Below are 14,505 nucleotides of genomic sequence, written 5' to 3' on the forward strand. Positions count from 1 at the left end.
GACTGCTTGGGGGGGGGACGGGGGGAGGGGGAGGCGGGGGGGGGGGGGGGGGGGAGGGGGAGAGCGGGGGGGGGGGGGGGGGGCCCCGGGGGGGGGGGGCTGAAAGGGAGCAGGGGACAGAGGGGAAGATGGCCAAGAGCCACACATCCTAAGACCAGGGAACAAGGTGCAGCTGTCTGGTGTGACAGGCCTGTTCTCTAGAGGGGCTGTGGGACCAAGCTCTGGTGGGCACTAAAAAGGCCCAGGGCAGAATGGGGGTCAGAGAGGATCACCTGCCCGTCTGCCCCACCCTGGTTGCCAGTGTGGGAGGAGCCCTGTGATGGGTCTGGGCTCTTGGCCAGGTGGGTGGCCCAGTGTGAGTGAAGAGGCACGTCGCGGTCTCCTGAGCCTGCCCTGCAGTCCAAGGCTTGGCGTCCCCTGGGTCCAGGGGCAGCCTGCCAGGGTGAGGGTCCCCGCTGAGAAGCGCTGTCTCTAGGCCTGCTCACGGGCTCTGCCTCTCCTTTGTACCTCACTGCACCAGCCCGACAGCGGCAGCCTGGCACCCTCACTTGGTTACGCCCTGGGGCCCCGGCCTAGCCACACGCCCCTTTGTCTGCACTGGCTCCTGAACTTGGGGCGCAGCCCCTGCCCGAGGCCTTCCCTGGCTGCCTGCCTCGGTGGGCTCTCTGGAGCACCTTCTGTACTGTGAGCCGCCACCTCCCCCAGCCCCAGCCGGCTGGACTCAAGGAGGGCAGGGCATTCCCCAGGATGTGAGGGCTGCCTGTCCAGGCCTCCCTCCGAACCCCGTCTGGGTGTCACCAGCACAGCCTGCCCACCCACGCCCGGCTGTCCTGGGGGAAGCTCGTACCTTCTTGGCCCCAGTCAGGGCCGCCTTCTGCAGCTTGTGGTAACAGTACTTGGCATACGTGCTTATCGCCACCCCTGGAAGAGAATGGATGCTGGTTGGCGTGGTGTGGACGTGTGGCTAAGAGAAGCAGCAGCAGGAGGGGTGAGGACAGGCAGCTCCTGCAAGAGCTGTGGGGGCCTGGGCTGGCCTGGCCAGGCTCCCGCCTACCACTTGCCTGGGGGCAGTGGGTCCTCACCGTCCTGGGCTAAGTCCTTTAGAGCAGAAATCCACACGGAAAGGCAAGGGGCACTTCCTCACCTCAAGGAGCCAGGCTTGGGAAGGAACTCCTCTGTCAGCCCACCCACGCTTCCCCACCGCCAGGAAGGGCAGGCTGGGAAGGATCAGAGGCGGGACAGGGCAGGACATGGGCCCCAGGGCCTCCAAACCCCATGCTCCCCTTGCAGACTAGCCCTGGGGAGTCCCTAAGAAGGGTCATTTCCACAGGCAACAGGGCTAGAGGTGCTCAGTGCCCTCTGCCTTGGGCCAGTACTGAGGAGTGGGCTTTGGGCTAGCTGGACAGCAGCCCCAACACTCTTGTGGCCCTGCCCCCAGCCAGCTGCGGGAGAGGGCCTCGGCCTGCAGAGCCCCATCCCTCTTAGTTGAGGGCTGCCTGGGCAGCAGTTATGGAAGGGGAGGCCGAGGGGATGGTGGCATGTGGAAGGACGATGAGCATGGAGGGGATGCCCCACGTCCTAAGCCTGGGGGTCACTGGAAGGCCCACTACACAGAAAGACACCTTTGGGTTCTGCCTGAGGGCTGAAGGCGGCTGGGAGAGGACTGGTCTCCTTTCTCAAGGGAGGGGATTTTTCTAAAACTCGGCCCCTGGTAGAAGTTGTGGCTGGTGGTCATGGGGGGATGCCTCCAGGAGGGCAAGGACCTCGGCCAGAAGCTTCTCCAGATACAGAAATGAGGGGAAGGAGAGAGAAGTAAGAGGGGGTGGGGGAGAGGCAGTGGAGGAGGAGATCCCACACAGGGTGGGTCTGAAATGTGTGTGGCATCTTTCCCGGCCCAGGCAAGGGAAGGGAAGTGAAGGAGAGGCAGCAAGAAGACCAAGAACACACAATGAGGCGAAGCCCAGAGGAGCCACCCAGCCCAAGGTGTCAAGGACCAACAGAGACAGAAAAGCCAGAATGTGTGCCTCCAAGCTCAGAACTGGCACCCTCTCTGGAAGGCTCTGGCCCTGCTGGGCCCACCTGCCCCAGTGCCTGCCTGCCAGAGGGAGGCCTCTAGACCCAACTCACAAATCCAAATACCCCAGTCTTCTTTTAGAGGAAGCAGTTTCTTGTGGACGTCTGAGCACGTGGGGGTCCTTGGACCCCAGTGTGAAAAACATAAGCATGGCTTAGCCCATGAAAAGCTTTTCATTTTGAACGACCACAGAACAGTATTATTATTCTAAGTGGCAAGGGGATTCTTTTTTAAAGTAATCAAAGTGAAAACCAACATTTCCCATTCTCCCTGGAGAATGTTTCAGGTCCCTGGGGGATCTGCAGATCCCTGGCAGAGAGTCCTAGCTGCAGCCTCTGCTAGGCCAGCTCAGGACACAGCACCTGGACCTGTCTGCCACAGGCCGACGTGGCCTTCCTTGGCAGGCTCCCGGGGACCTGGAAGGCAAAGGGGGCCTTGGGCTGCCCACTGGTCACTAGGGGCCCAGGGAGCACCTTGCAGCAAGGAGCAGGCTGCAGACTGGGAGTGTGCCTACCCCTCCCTTGGGTGAGTGAGATACACCCTGACCTCCCGTCTCGGGGGCCTCTCCAACAGACTGTGATCTGAAGATCCTGGGGCTGCCACCTCTCGGTTGGTGAACCTGGTCACGAGGCAGCCTTTCTGGGCCTTAGCTTCCTCCCCTGCAGGATGGGGACGGGGACAACACCGACCACAAGTGCTCGTGAAGGGCTGACCTTGGAGTCTGGTGCACAGCTCAGCAGATGGCAGCTGCTGGTATCGGCTTTTGTGGGCGGACCAGGACTGAGGCTGTGTGCGCCCCGAGTCCCAGGAGCTCCCCCTGCACCCCATACTGCCGCGGGTGTGGCTTCCCGGGCCTGACTGTGGGATGTCTGCTGCGTGCCTGGGAGGGTGTGCCGTGCCCATGCCCAGCCCAGGGAGATGTTCACGATGGTGTGGGGGCGCTCTGCTTTGGGCCCACTGGCCTGTCCCGGCCTCGCCCGGGCATACCCATACCCAGTCTTATAGGTGAGGAGACAGAGGCCTGCAGAGGGACCGACGGAAGCAGCTCTCCCAGAGGCTGCTGTGCCAGGAGTCCAGGCCTGCCCTGGGGCCTCAGTGCCCCGACCCCTGGTTTTAAGCCTGAAAAGTTGCTGGGTGTGGCTAGAAGCTGCCACTGCCACCTCTTGGCGCTGACACTGTGGGGTCCTGGGGCTTCTAGCTCCCTCACTACCCAACACTGTCTTGGGCCACGGTGTCCCGCTCGGCCCCACCAGGCCCACCTCCCTGCTGCAGCCCGACTCCTGGACAGGCTCCAGCAGGAGCTCAGATCCCCTGCCACTCCTGTTCCAGATGGGTGTGGCCCAAGGGCAGCTGGGAATCCTGGACAGCAGCTGCCCCCTCTTGCCAAGGGTGGTGTGCAGCCAGATAGCTTCCCAGAGGAAGGGGCATCGCGGGTGAGTTACGGTATTAGAGGAGGAGAAGTGGGGCATGTTTGGAGAATGGGGATGTGTTCCAAGGCTGGGGGAAGTGCTCGAGGTGGGGCTGGGGCTGGTCCCAGAGCCCTGGTGCCAGGAGGGGATGCTGCCATGACAGCTCTCTCAGCAGGGAGGGCATAGTCCTGGGTTAACAGGGCTTCCCTGGAGCTTGGACAGTGGTGGGATGGGGGTACGGGTCTTGAGCCAGGGCCCAGGAGAAGGGCGGGGCTGGTGGAGGAAGTTGGGGAATCCCTGGGCTCCCTCCAAGGAAGCCATGCCAGGCTCCACGCCCTGCCCCAGGGTGGCCTGGGCCAGAGGTCAGGGCTGGGGAGGCACTTGCCCACAGGGCACTTCCTCAGCAAACACTCACCTAGGGGTGTTTCCAGCAGGCCTTGCCCAGTTTGTCCTCACGCCCTGCCCCACCGAGAGCCCAGCGTGCAAGCTGGAAATTGTTCTTGAGAAAGGCACAGGGCAGGTGTGGCCTCCCGCGGAAGCCCCTTCAGTGACCTGGGCCCCTGGCCAGCACAGAAGCCCACAAGTCTGATGGTTAGTGCTACCCCATCAACACGCCTTCCAGCCCAGAAGCGGTTAGAGAAAGGAGGCCAGGCGGCCGAGGCCGGAGAGCAGAGCTGTGCAGACACAGCGCAGAGGGGCTGTGGGGAGAGGCCCTACCATCCGGTTCCTCAACATAAGGCTTGGGTTTCTTTCTCAACTTGGACTTCTTCTTAGTGTTCCTTTCCAGGAGTGCTTTCATGTGCTGCGTCACTGGGGAGCAAACAGAGCCATGAGGACCACAGAACACAATGCCAGGAATGCATGCCCACACAGGTCCCGATGTGGCTGGCAAGGAGGCCCCTGGGCCTGCGTGGGGCTGACCCCAGTTGGCTGGGAAGGTATTGCCCCCTGCTGGGTTCCTCAGAGGGAAGCAGGACTGTGGCCAATGCCCAGCTGGGGCTGAGGAGAACCCAGCCCAGGAGCGCTGTGGCGTGTGTACCCACACGGATGTGTGGCTGTGTCTGGGAGCAGGTCTGGACCACGGGGCTGGGGTAGGTACTGTCGACCAGAAAGCCGGCTCCCCTCATGTGGGAGGTGGGCAGGAAGATGCAGGGAAGGGCAATAGGGAGGAGATGCTTCTGATCCTCTGGCGGGCTTGAGAAGCCCCCAGCCCAGCCATCTGGCTCCTGCACGGCTGCACTCAGGGGTCCCAGGCTGCTGAGCTGGTGCCGGAGGAGGAGCAGAGACACAGCCAGGAGTCTCACACTGATCCGGGCATGCCTCCCACTCTGCACAGAATAACTTTGCCCTGTTGACAGGGAGCCCTTCGTCCCCCGGCCATCCTGTGCTCTCTGGAAGTGAGTCTCCACACACAGACCACGCTAAGGTTGGGAGTTAGGCTCTTCTCTGACCGTGGACCATCTACACAAGTTATTTGTTATTCTTCTGCATGGGAGATCCTTGTCTTATCTACTGGGTCATTTACTTTTATCAGTACGGACTTGTGGCTGCATCGTTTTACGCTGTGGGTTATAATCCAATACAACTGCGTTTTTTGCTCAAATGGCTCCAGTTTTGGCCCTTTCGGTTGGCTCCTGTGTCCTGTGACACACTCTGCCACCCCCGCCCCCAGCCTAGACGCAGCTGTTTCTCCAAGGAACCCTGGTTCCTTGAATGGAAAAGAGTAGTAGAAACCAAGATCTGGGGGTGAGGTGTGCCATGTTACAGGGTGCTGAAGAGCTGGAGACACGTTTGTATGCTGCCCCTGCATATACACATCCCCCAAAGATCCCCCCCCCGATGCCCCACTCTGATTTGCCACCATAGGACACGCTAGCCTCTTCTTGCTTGTCTGTGACTGCTGGGTCTTCTCCTTCTCTTAAAAGAGAGAGGTGAAGAGCAGGAGATGTAACTGTTCACAGAGTTCGAGGTACCAAAGCTTCTCCCTTGTACATGGTGTTTTTAGCATCACACACAAAAACCTTTGCCTAACTCAAGAAAAAATTTCCATGTTTTTTCTAGTTTTAGAGTTCTAGGTTTTATATTTTGGTTTATGATCTATTTTGAGCTAGTTTTTGCATACAGTACAAAGTATGGTTTGAGGCTCATCTTTTTTTGCATTTGGACATACAGCTGCCGAAGGCACTGCCCTTTCTTCACTGAAGTGCTTTCACATCTCTGTGTAAAACTAATGGACTACAGGGCGCCTGGGTGGCTCAGATGGTTAAGCGTCTGCCTTCGGCTCAGGTCGTGATCCCAGCGTCCTGGGATGGAGTCCCGCATCGGGCTCCCTGCTCCGCGGGAAGCCTGCTTCTCCCTCTGCCTCTCTGTCTCTCATGAATAAATAAATAAAATCTTTAAAAAAAAAAAAAAACTAATGGACTACGTATGTCTGGGTCTAATTCTGGGCTCTCTTCTGTCCACGGAGCTACTGTCTACCTTCACGCCAACAGCGTATTCTCCTGGCTTCCGTAGGTTTATGACAAGACTTGAAGTAAGAACTTCGCTCTTCTTTTTTTTTTTTTTAAAGATTTTATTTATTTATTTGACAGAGAGAGAAACAGCGAGAGAGGAAACACAAGCAAGGGGAGTGGGAGAGGGAGAAGCAGGCTTCCTGCAGAGCAGGGAGTCCGATGCGGGGCTCGATCCCAGGACCCCAGGATCATGACCTGAGCTGAAGGCAGACGCTTAACGGCTGAGCCACTCAGGCGCCCCTGAACTTCGCTCTTCTTATTCAAAGGGTATTTTGGCTAATCTAGGTCCTCTGCATTTTCTATGGATTTTAGAATCAGCCTATTAATTTCTAAATGAAAAAAAAAACCTATTAAGATTTTGGTTAGGATTGAATCTATACATCAGTTTGGGTGGAAGTAACATCTTGACGCTATTGAGTCTTCTGATTCATAAACATGGTATTTCTCTCCATTAACTTGGGCCTTTTTTCAGTAATGTTTGGGAGTTTTTAGTGTAGAAGTCTTAGACATCTTTTGTCAGATTTATCTCTAAGTATCATATTTTTAAATGCTACTTTGGATTTTTTCTTTAAGATTTTATTTCAAAGTAATCTTACACCCTACGTGGGGCTCAAACCCAGGACCCCAAGATCAAGAGTCTCATGCTCCGCCTGCTGAGCCAGCCAGGCGCCCCCAGATATATATATATATATATATATATTTTTTTTTTTTTTTTAAAGAATTTATTTATTTATTTGAGACAGAGAGAATGAGAGAGACAGAGAGCACATGAGAGGGGGAGGGTCAGAGGGAGAAGCAGGCTCCCTGCAGAGCAGGGAGCCCTATGCGGGACTCGATCCCGGGACTCCAGGATCATGACCTGAGCCGAAGGCAGTCGCTTAACCAACTGAGCCACCCAGGCGCCCCCAGATATATTTTTAAAATTTCAATTTCCAGTAGTTTGTTGCTATTATGTGGAAACATGATTAACTTTTATATATTGGTCTTGCATCCTGCAAACTTGCTAAACTCACTTATAGTATTTTTATACATCCCATAGAAGATTGCGTTGTCTGAATAAAGACAATTGCACACTTCCTTTCCAATCTGGATGCCTTTTATCTCTCTTCCATGACTTTGCGTTGGCTGGCCTCTAGCATGACATGGAGTTGATGCAGTGGGGCTGGAAGTCCTTGTTCTTGACCTTGGGGGAAAGCATTCAGTCCTTCCCCATTAAGTGTGACGCTGGCTAGAGGTGTTTTTTGTTCTAATTGTGGTAAAACATAAACATAAAAATGTAGCCATTTAGCCATTTTTAAGTGTACAATTTAGTGGCATCTAGTACATTCACAATGTCATGCAGCCACCACCGCATTTATTTCTAAAATTCTTACATCACCACAAACAGAAACCCTGTACCCATTGTGCCCTCGTTCCCCCTCCCCCGGGTCCTGGTAACCTCTGATCTACTTTCTGTCTCTATGAATTTGCTTATTTTAGATATTTCATATAAGTTGTACAGTTTTTGCCCTTTTGTATCTGGCTTCTTTCACTTAGAATAACTTTTCAAGGTTCTTCCATGTTATAACATGTATCAAACTTTATCCCTTTTTATGGCTGCAAAATATTCACTGTACTGAGAGCCCACATTCTGCTTATTCATGCACCTGCTAGACACCTGGGTTGTTTGGAAAGGTGGATCCCAAGCAGACAGTGACAGAGCTAAGAAGCTGAAGCAGGTAGCAAAGCCTTGGCTATTTTTTGGCTATTGTGAGTAATGTTGCACATGGGTGTATAAGTATCTGCTTGAGTTCTAGCTTTCCATTCTTTTGGGTACTGTAGGGTTTAAAAAAAATATTTGCTTTTTGTCAGGTTGAAGAGATTCCCTTCTGTTCCTAGTTTGTTTAGAATTTTTATCAGGAATAGAAATGTTGGATTTTTGCCAAATGCTTTTTCTACGCTTATTGGGATGATCACATGGTCTTTCTTCTTTACTCTGTTGCTATGGCAAATTACCATTTGCCATTTTTTCATGTTAAACCAACCTTTCATTCTTCAGATAAACTTCACTTATTCAAGATGCATTATCTTTTTTATATATTGTTGGACTCAATTTGCTAAAATACTGTTAAAAATTTCTGCTCTATGTTCAGAAGGAATACTACTATCTGCACTTTTCTTTTTTTTGTAACGTCCTTTTATACTTTTGGTATGGAATGAATGGGAGATATTCCCTCCACTACAATTTTCTCAATGAGTTTGTAAAGAATTGCTATACAAACAATGAACTGTTCAGTAAAATTGACCAGTGAAGCCATTTGGGCCTTTAATTTTCTTTGTGGGAAGGTTTTAAGTACCAATTCAATTCCCTTAATAGCTACATGGTTTTTTGGTTGTCTGTTTCTTACTGAGAGATCTTTGGTAGTTTGTGTCTTTTTTTTTTTTTTTTTTAAGATTTTATTTATTTGACAGAGAGAGACACAGTAAGAGAGGGAACACAAGCAGGGGGAGAGAGAGAGGGAGAAGCAGGCTTCCCGCGGAGCAGGGAGCCCGATGCGGGGCTCAATCCCGGGACCCCGGGATCATGACCTGAGCCGAAGGCAGACGCCCAATGACTAAGCCACCCAGGCATCCCCATAGTAGTTTGTGTCTTTCAAGGAATCTGTCCATTTCCTCTAAACTGTCAAATTTACTGGCATAAAGTTGTTCATCTTACTATCCTTTGACATGTTGAATCTGTAGTGACATCATCTCTCATTCATGATATTGGTAATTTATGTTTTCTTTTTGTCCTGATCAGTCTGATGAATCTAGAGATTTATTGATTTTATCAATCTTCTCAAAGACTTAGCTTTTTGTTTCATTGATTTTCTGCAGTTTTTCTGTTTTCACTTTCACTGATTTCTACTCTGATCTTCAGTATTTTCTTTCTTCTGCTTGCTTTTAGTATAATTTATTTTTTAAGGCACAGAGGCCACTGATTTGAGGCCTTATTTTAGAGTAAAGGTATTTAGATGCTATGAATCTCCCTCTTGCAACTGCTGTGGCTGCATCCCACAATTAATATGTTTTGTTGTCATTTTCTTTCAGTTCAAAATACTTTCTAATTTCCCTGTAGGTTTTTATTTGACCCATGGGCTATTCAGTAGTACGCTCTTTAGTTTCCAGGTATTTGGGGATTTTCCAGAGATCTTAGTGTTACTGATCATTAATTCTGTCATGACTAAAAAACACACTTTCTATGATTTGTCTTCTTTAGCATTTATTGAGACTTGTTTTATTGCCTATCTTGAAAATGTGGCTGGGATCTGAGTCCAAATGCTCTGGGTCCAAAATCTATGCTCTCACCTACTCTATGGTAGCTGCTTGTTTCTTAAACAGACTCTCAATTAGTCCTTTTCTTTCAGCTTCAAGATCACGCGCTTCCCGAACCACTGCTAGAGGAAGCTGGCTCCACCCACTATGGAGTTTTAAGGCTTTGCTACCTGCTTCAGCTTCTTAGCTCTGTCACTGTCTGCTTGGGATCCACCTTTCCTGGCCTGCCAAGTCAGCTTCCTGCCACCTGTTCATGTACTTCTCAGCTTCTCAAACATAGTGTTCATTCTCTTTGTCCTTGTGGACTTTCTTATTTTTATTGTGGTAAATTATACATAAGATAAAATATACCATTATAACTAACCACTTTTCATTGTACAGTTCAATGACATTAAGTACACTGACTGTTGTGTACTATCACCACCCTCCATCTCCAGAACTTTTCATCAGTCAAACAGAAACTCCACAGCCATTAAACAAGTCTCCAACTGTCCCTCCCCTAGCCCCTGGCACCCACCATTCTTTCTGTTTCTAGGAATATGAATATCCTAGGGGCCTCTTAAGAGTGGACTCATACAGTATTTTTTTGAATTGGCTTATTTCACAGAGCGTAATGTTCTCCAGTTTCATCCATGTTGTACATGTGTCAGAATTCCCTGCGTTTTTTAGGCTGAATAATAGTCCACTGTATGGATGGACCACATTTTATGTCTCTGCTCATCCCCTGACAAACACTTGAGCTGCTTCCACCTCTTTGCTGTTGTGACTATCAGGAACAGGCGTGCTGGCTGGTGGTCAGGAAGGCAGACCCCACCAGCCCACAAGGATGGAGCCTGTGCTTGGAGAAAGGAAGCTGCAGCCTGTCTCAGGTCTGCCAGGGACCTGAGTGCACACGTACCCATCTGTTCATGTCTCTGCTTTCAATTCTTTTCGGTATATACACACAAGTGGAATCGATGGATCCTACAGTAATTCTATTTTTAATTGTTTGAGGAACGGCCAAACTGTTTTCCACAGTGGCTGCACCAGTTTACATTCCCTTGTTGCTGTTGTTGTTGTTTCCCCTCTCCTTTAAAAAATTCCTTCCCTGTTCATTTAGCAGGACTTCAAGGTAGAGTCCAGGTAAATGTATGTGTTCCATCTGACACCTTCACATGGAAACCCTGAGTCTTAGTGAACACGTGAGTGGTGAAGGGAACTGTCCTCGGCAGGAAGTGCTGCTGCGTGGGGCACACGGGAGGGCTGCAGTCTGATGTCTGCTGGAAGCCTGCGAGGGAGGTCCTGAGGACCCCAGCTGTGACAGCACCCTGCTGCTGGCTGGCACAAAGGTGCGGCCATGTATGAGACACGGCTGAGCGGGGGTCCGCAGACATGCGAACTGGGGTTCACTGCATTGGTGCCTCGGCCCCCCGCAGTGGTGACCACACCGTAGATGTCACACGTGTGCTGGCAGATGAAATCCAAGATCCCTGAGGCCCAGGCAGGCAGCATGGTTCAGGGTGCAGCACCACTCGGGAGCTGGGCTCAGCTCTGCCCTTGCCAGTGACCCTGAGACAGGCTGCAGCTTCCTTTCTCCAAGCACAGGCTCCATCCTTGTGGGCTGGTGGGGTCTGCCTTCCTGACCACCAGCCAGCACGCCTGTTCCTGATGTGCGGGTGGGAGGGAGGACAAGGCCTCTCCTCTGGCTCAGCACTGAGCAGGGCCTACAGCAGATGCCTACCCAGGAATGGTCCTGGGGTTGGTTTCTGGCGGGAAGGCAGCCCTGTGTCACACATGTGAGATCGGATCCCACAGCCTAGAAGCAGGCTCCTGTTGGTGGGACCACACAGACCCAATCTCCCTCTGAGGGCCGAGAACATGTGGCGCTCTGAGACCAGCTGGGCCCCCCTCAGGGTGGGCAGACGTTCAAAGCCACAAGTGTCCAGGCTGACCACCAATTGCCTCACATACTCCAGCCCCATCCCCATGGTGCAGGCTAGACACTGGGACAAAGGCCCATAAAGCTCTGTGCCATAAGGAGTGTCCTGCTGGGCCCAGCACGGGGCCTGGAGCTCAAGCTCTCCACAGGAGCCCCAGCAGGCTGGCAGGAATGGTCCCAGGAGTCTGTGGCCTCTGTCCATTCATTGCTCACTCAGCTTTTTACTTAGCAAGTGCTCCCTGAGGCCCCAAGGGCCATGTGTCGAGCAGTGGACACACACTTTAAGGCCTCTGAGGAGTAGGCTGAAGTGAACCAGGAAGCGAATGGGGGCCCACCTTCTCCTGGAAAGGCCTGAGAAGAGTGGCAGACAAGGCAGACTCAGGCTGCCCATCAGGCTGCATGTTTTGCATGTTGGGGGGAACTACCCGGGGAGACCCATATGCTGTGTTCAGTGACCCTGCTTCAAAAACCACATGCCACAGTTAGGAGTGCCTGGTTGGTTCAGTTGGTTGAGCATCCAACTTTCTTGGTTTTGGCTCAGGTCATGATCTCCTGGATCGTGAGATCGTCCCATGTTGGGCTCCTCACTCAGCGGGGAGTCTGCTTGAGGACTCTGGCCCTCTGCCGCTCCCCCAATCTGGGCACTTTCTCTCAAAATAAATATATCTTAAAAACCAACCAACCAACCAACGCCCAAAACCACATGCCCCAGTGAAAATCCCACGGCTTCCAGATCTGTGGCCCAATGGCTGATGTGCCGGATGGTGCTGTGCCTGACGCACCTTCCCGAGGACCCACCACTGCCCTGGAAGATGCAGCCCCCATCACTGGGTGCACACTCCCTGGCCCCACACACCTGCGCCGGGGCAAGACCCTGGCCAGATCAAGGTGAACAGTCACTCCCAAAGAGGAGCTTGGAGGGCGTGAGTGTATGCATACATTTGCACACGTGTGTGTCCAGCTGCCGGTGCCATGGCCATGCCTCGTGGATACCCACGACTGTCTGGGTGGTGGGCAGCCTGCTGCAGATGCAGCTATTGCCCACGGCCCTGTCCCCACGCTCTCTCTGCGCGCACAGGACTTGTGCTGGCCACACGGGCATTGTCTGGTTAGGAGAACCGTGGCCCTGAGTCCTCCCCAGAGCAGGCCAGGTCTGGGACCAGACAAACCTGATGCATGGCTTTCAGGAGCCCTTGGCAGGATCTGGCCCCACACTTGGCCCCAGGCAGCCATCAGCAGGTGGCTACCCATGCTGGTCCAACCTCTGACTCCTTGGGGTGGCTCAGGGCCAGGTCAGCTTGCAGTGCCCCAATGGCCAGATGCACTTGCCAGACCTGGTGCTGGGCTGATGCATGCCCGGCTCACCATGCTCCTCCCTGCTCTCAGGAGCCCTGCTCCAGGAACCCCCATCTCTTCCCCACCCACAACAGATGGCCCGAGCCTGGCTGGGGTGGCTACCTCTCCAGGCCACAGTATGGCTGAAAGCCAATATAGTAAGTACACAGCCACAGCAAGTACCCTCATCAAGCAGAGTGACCAGGTACGGAGGCCTGAGCAGAGTGGGGGCCAGCTGGCTGAGACATGGAGGCCAGTCCTCATCTGCACCCCTCCTCTCTGACCTGTTGGCCTGTGGCTGGGGACCCTGTTCCAGGATTGCCTGTCGTTCTTCTCGGGGCCTCAGTGGCAGGGGGGGGGCTCCCTGAGGACCCCACGTCCCAGTGGGAACCTAGGACATGGTCCTCAGAGGACACGTGTGTCTGCTTGGAGGTGCTGTGCCTGCCTCCACATACCGGCTGCCAGTGTAGACCGGGCAGCTCTTGCCACAGCCCTTCCCTGAGCTGTGGGTACCAAGGGGTCTCACGCACTGGGCCTTACCTTTGGTGTCATTGACGGGGTCCATGTGCCGGTAAATGTAGCCCTCCAGGTAGGAGTGGAACTTGGGTGTGGGTGGGAAGAAGGCCAAGCAGATGGCCATGAGCTCCCAGCCGCGGGCCAGGCTCTCGAGGCGGAAGTTCTCAGTGGTCTGCCGGCACAGCTGGATGTAGAGCTCGTCCCGCAGGCCCTGCACGCTCCAGCCCTTGGTGGCTATCTCCAGGGCCACGTGCAGTGGGTCAGCCTTGGCGCGCCGGTCACCCATGTACATCTGGATCAGTTTGAAGATCTCACAGGCCTCCTTCTTCACATGGCGGTCGCTGGTTACAATCATGGGCTTCTTGATGGACTCACTGCTCCAGGCCAGCATGTTGGCGATGGACACCTTCCGCCGGAAGAGGCCCTGTGTATGCGTGTTGAAGTGCTTGGAGGCCCAGTTCTCAATGTCGGTCTCCGAGGACGGCTTGCGCAGAGTGAAGGTGGGGAACACACAGCTAGCGCTGGGCATGACGCTGCGGGCCTGCCGGCTACTCTCAAACTGGGCACAGGAGCCGAGGTCCTCAGACTAGGAAGGACAGAGGGGCCATGAGGGGGTGTGGCTTCCCCTGCTGCCGTGAGGCTGCTGGAGGAGCTTTGTGCCTCATATTGTTCTACCCACTGCATAAACACATGCCAGATCCTCGCACAAGGCTGGGAAGGGACCCACAGAGGCCCTTCTTCCAACCTTTACCCTGAGGGGTAAAGAAGTGCCCTCCCTATTCCTGCAACTGAGGGTTGGTAGTGGGGGTGGGGGGGCGTCCAGTGCATGTCTGGGGGCGGGAGGAAGCCACACATGTGTTTCATTGGCTTTCTGGGCTGACTAGCCCCTGGTGGGAGGATGCTGCCCTCTCCATGCAGAGTGCCGAGACCCCGTGCACGGTGAAGGGCACTGCCTCCTGCTGGCCTTGCTTCTGCTAGTTCACTGAGCTCTGAGGTTGAGAAACAGATGAAAAGGGCAGCCCCGCCAACATGAGGAAAACCCGAGACACAAAGTTCCATAGAGAGACACAGATGTCTCTCCTGATCCACTACACTGGCCGCCCCTCCCGTCACAGAGCCTTACCCTTCCAACAAAGATCCCCACATGGGACTGGGGGCAGAGTGAGGCCGGGCAGTGGCAGGGCCAGCCTGCAAGGGGGCTAGGATGCTTCCCACAATGCTGGGAAGGGAAGGTTTGTCCCAAGCCCCCTCCCTGCCTCCCTAATGGCCTCAGCATGACCGTACAGGGCATCACTGGGGTAACAGCCCTTTGTTTTCTTGGCTTAGACAGAAACACTGCTCTGAGCTCTCTAGCCTGGAGGGGCACTAAAGCAGCCCTGCCCAGGGACACTGGCCTCCCAAGGTTACCGGGTCCTTGGGCACGTCTTCCCTGGTGGGGTTGAAAGC

The 14,505-nt window shown here is 53.9% G+C and overlaps 1 protein-coding gene across 1 annotated transcript in view; it reads right to left on the reverse strand.

Moving 5' to 3' along the window:
* The window catches only part of ARHGAP39 (Rho GTPase activating protein 39), a 53,792-nt gene that overhangs the window by 3,042 nt on the left and 36,245 nt on the right, over positions 1 to 14,505 (reverse strand). Inside the window, exons 6-8 of the mRNA XM_021688744.1 lie at positions 13,084 to 13,645; positions 4,201 to 4,293; positions 848 to 921 (exon numbers count right to left, since the gene is read on the reverse strand). Coding sequence (XP_021544419.1) covers positions 848 to 921; positions 4,201 to 4,293; positions 13,084 to 13,645 — 729 coding nt within the window. The remainder of the gene's footprint in view (positions 1 to 847; positions 922 to 4,200; positions 4,294 to 13,083; positions 13,646 to 14,505) is intronic.

This window comes from Neomonachus schauinslandi, chromosome 4 (assembly GCF_002201575.2).
Source record: "Neomonachus schauinslandi chromosome 4, ASM220157v2, whole genome shotgun sequence".
NCBI classification, from domain to species: Eukaryota; Metazoa; Chordata; class Mammalia; order Carnivora; family Phocidae; genus Neomonachus; species Neomonachus schauinslandi.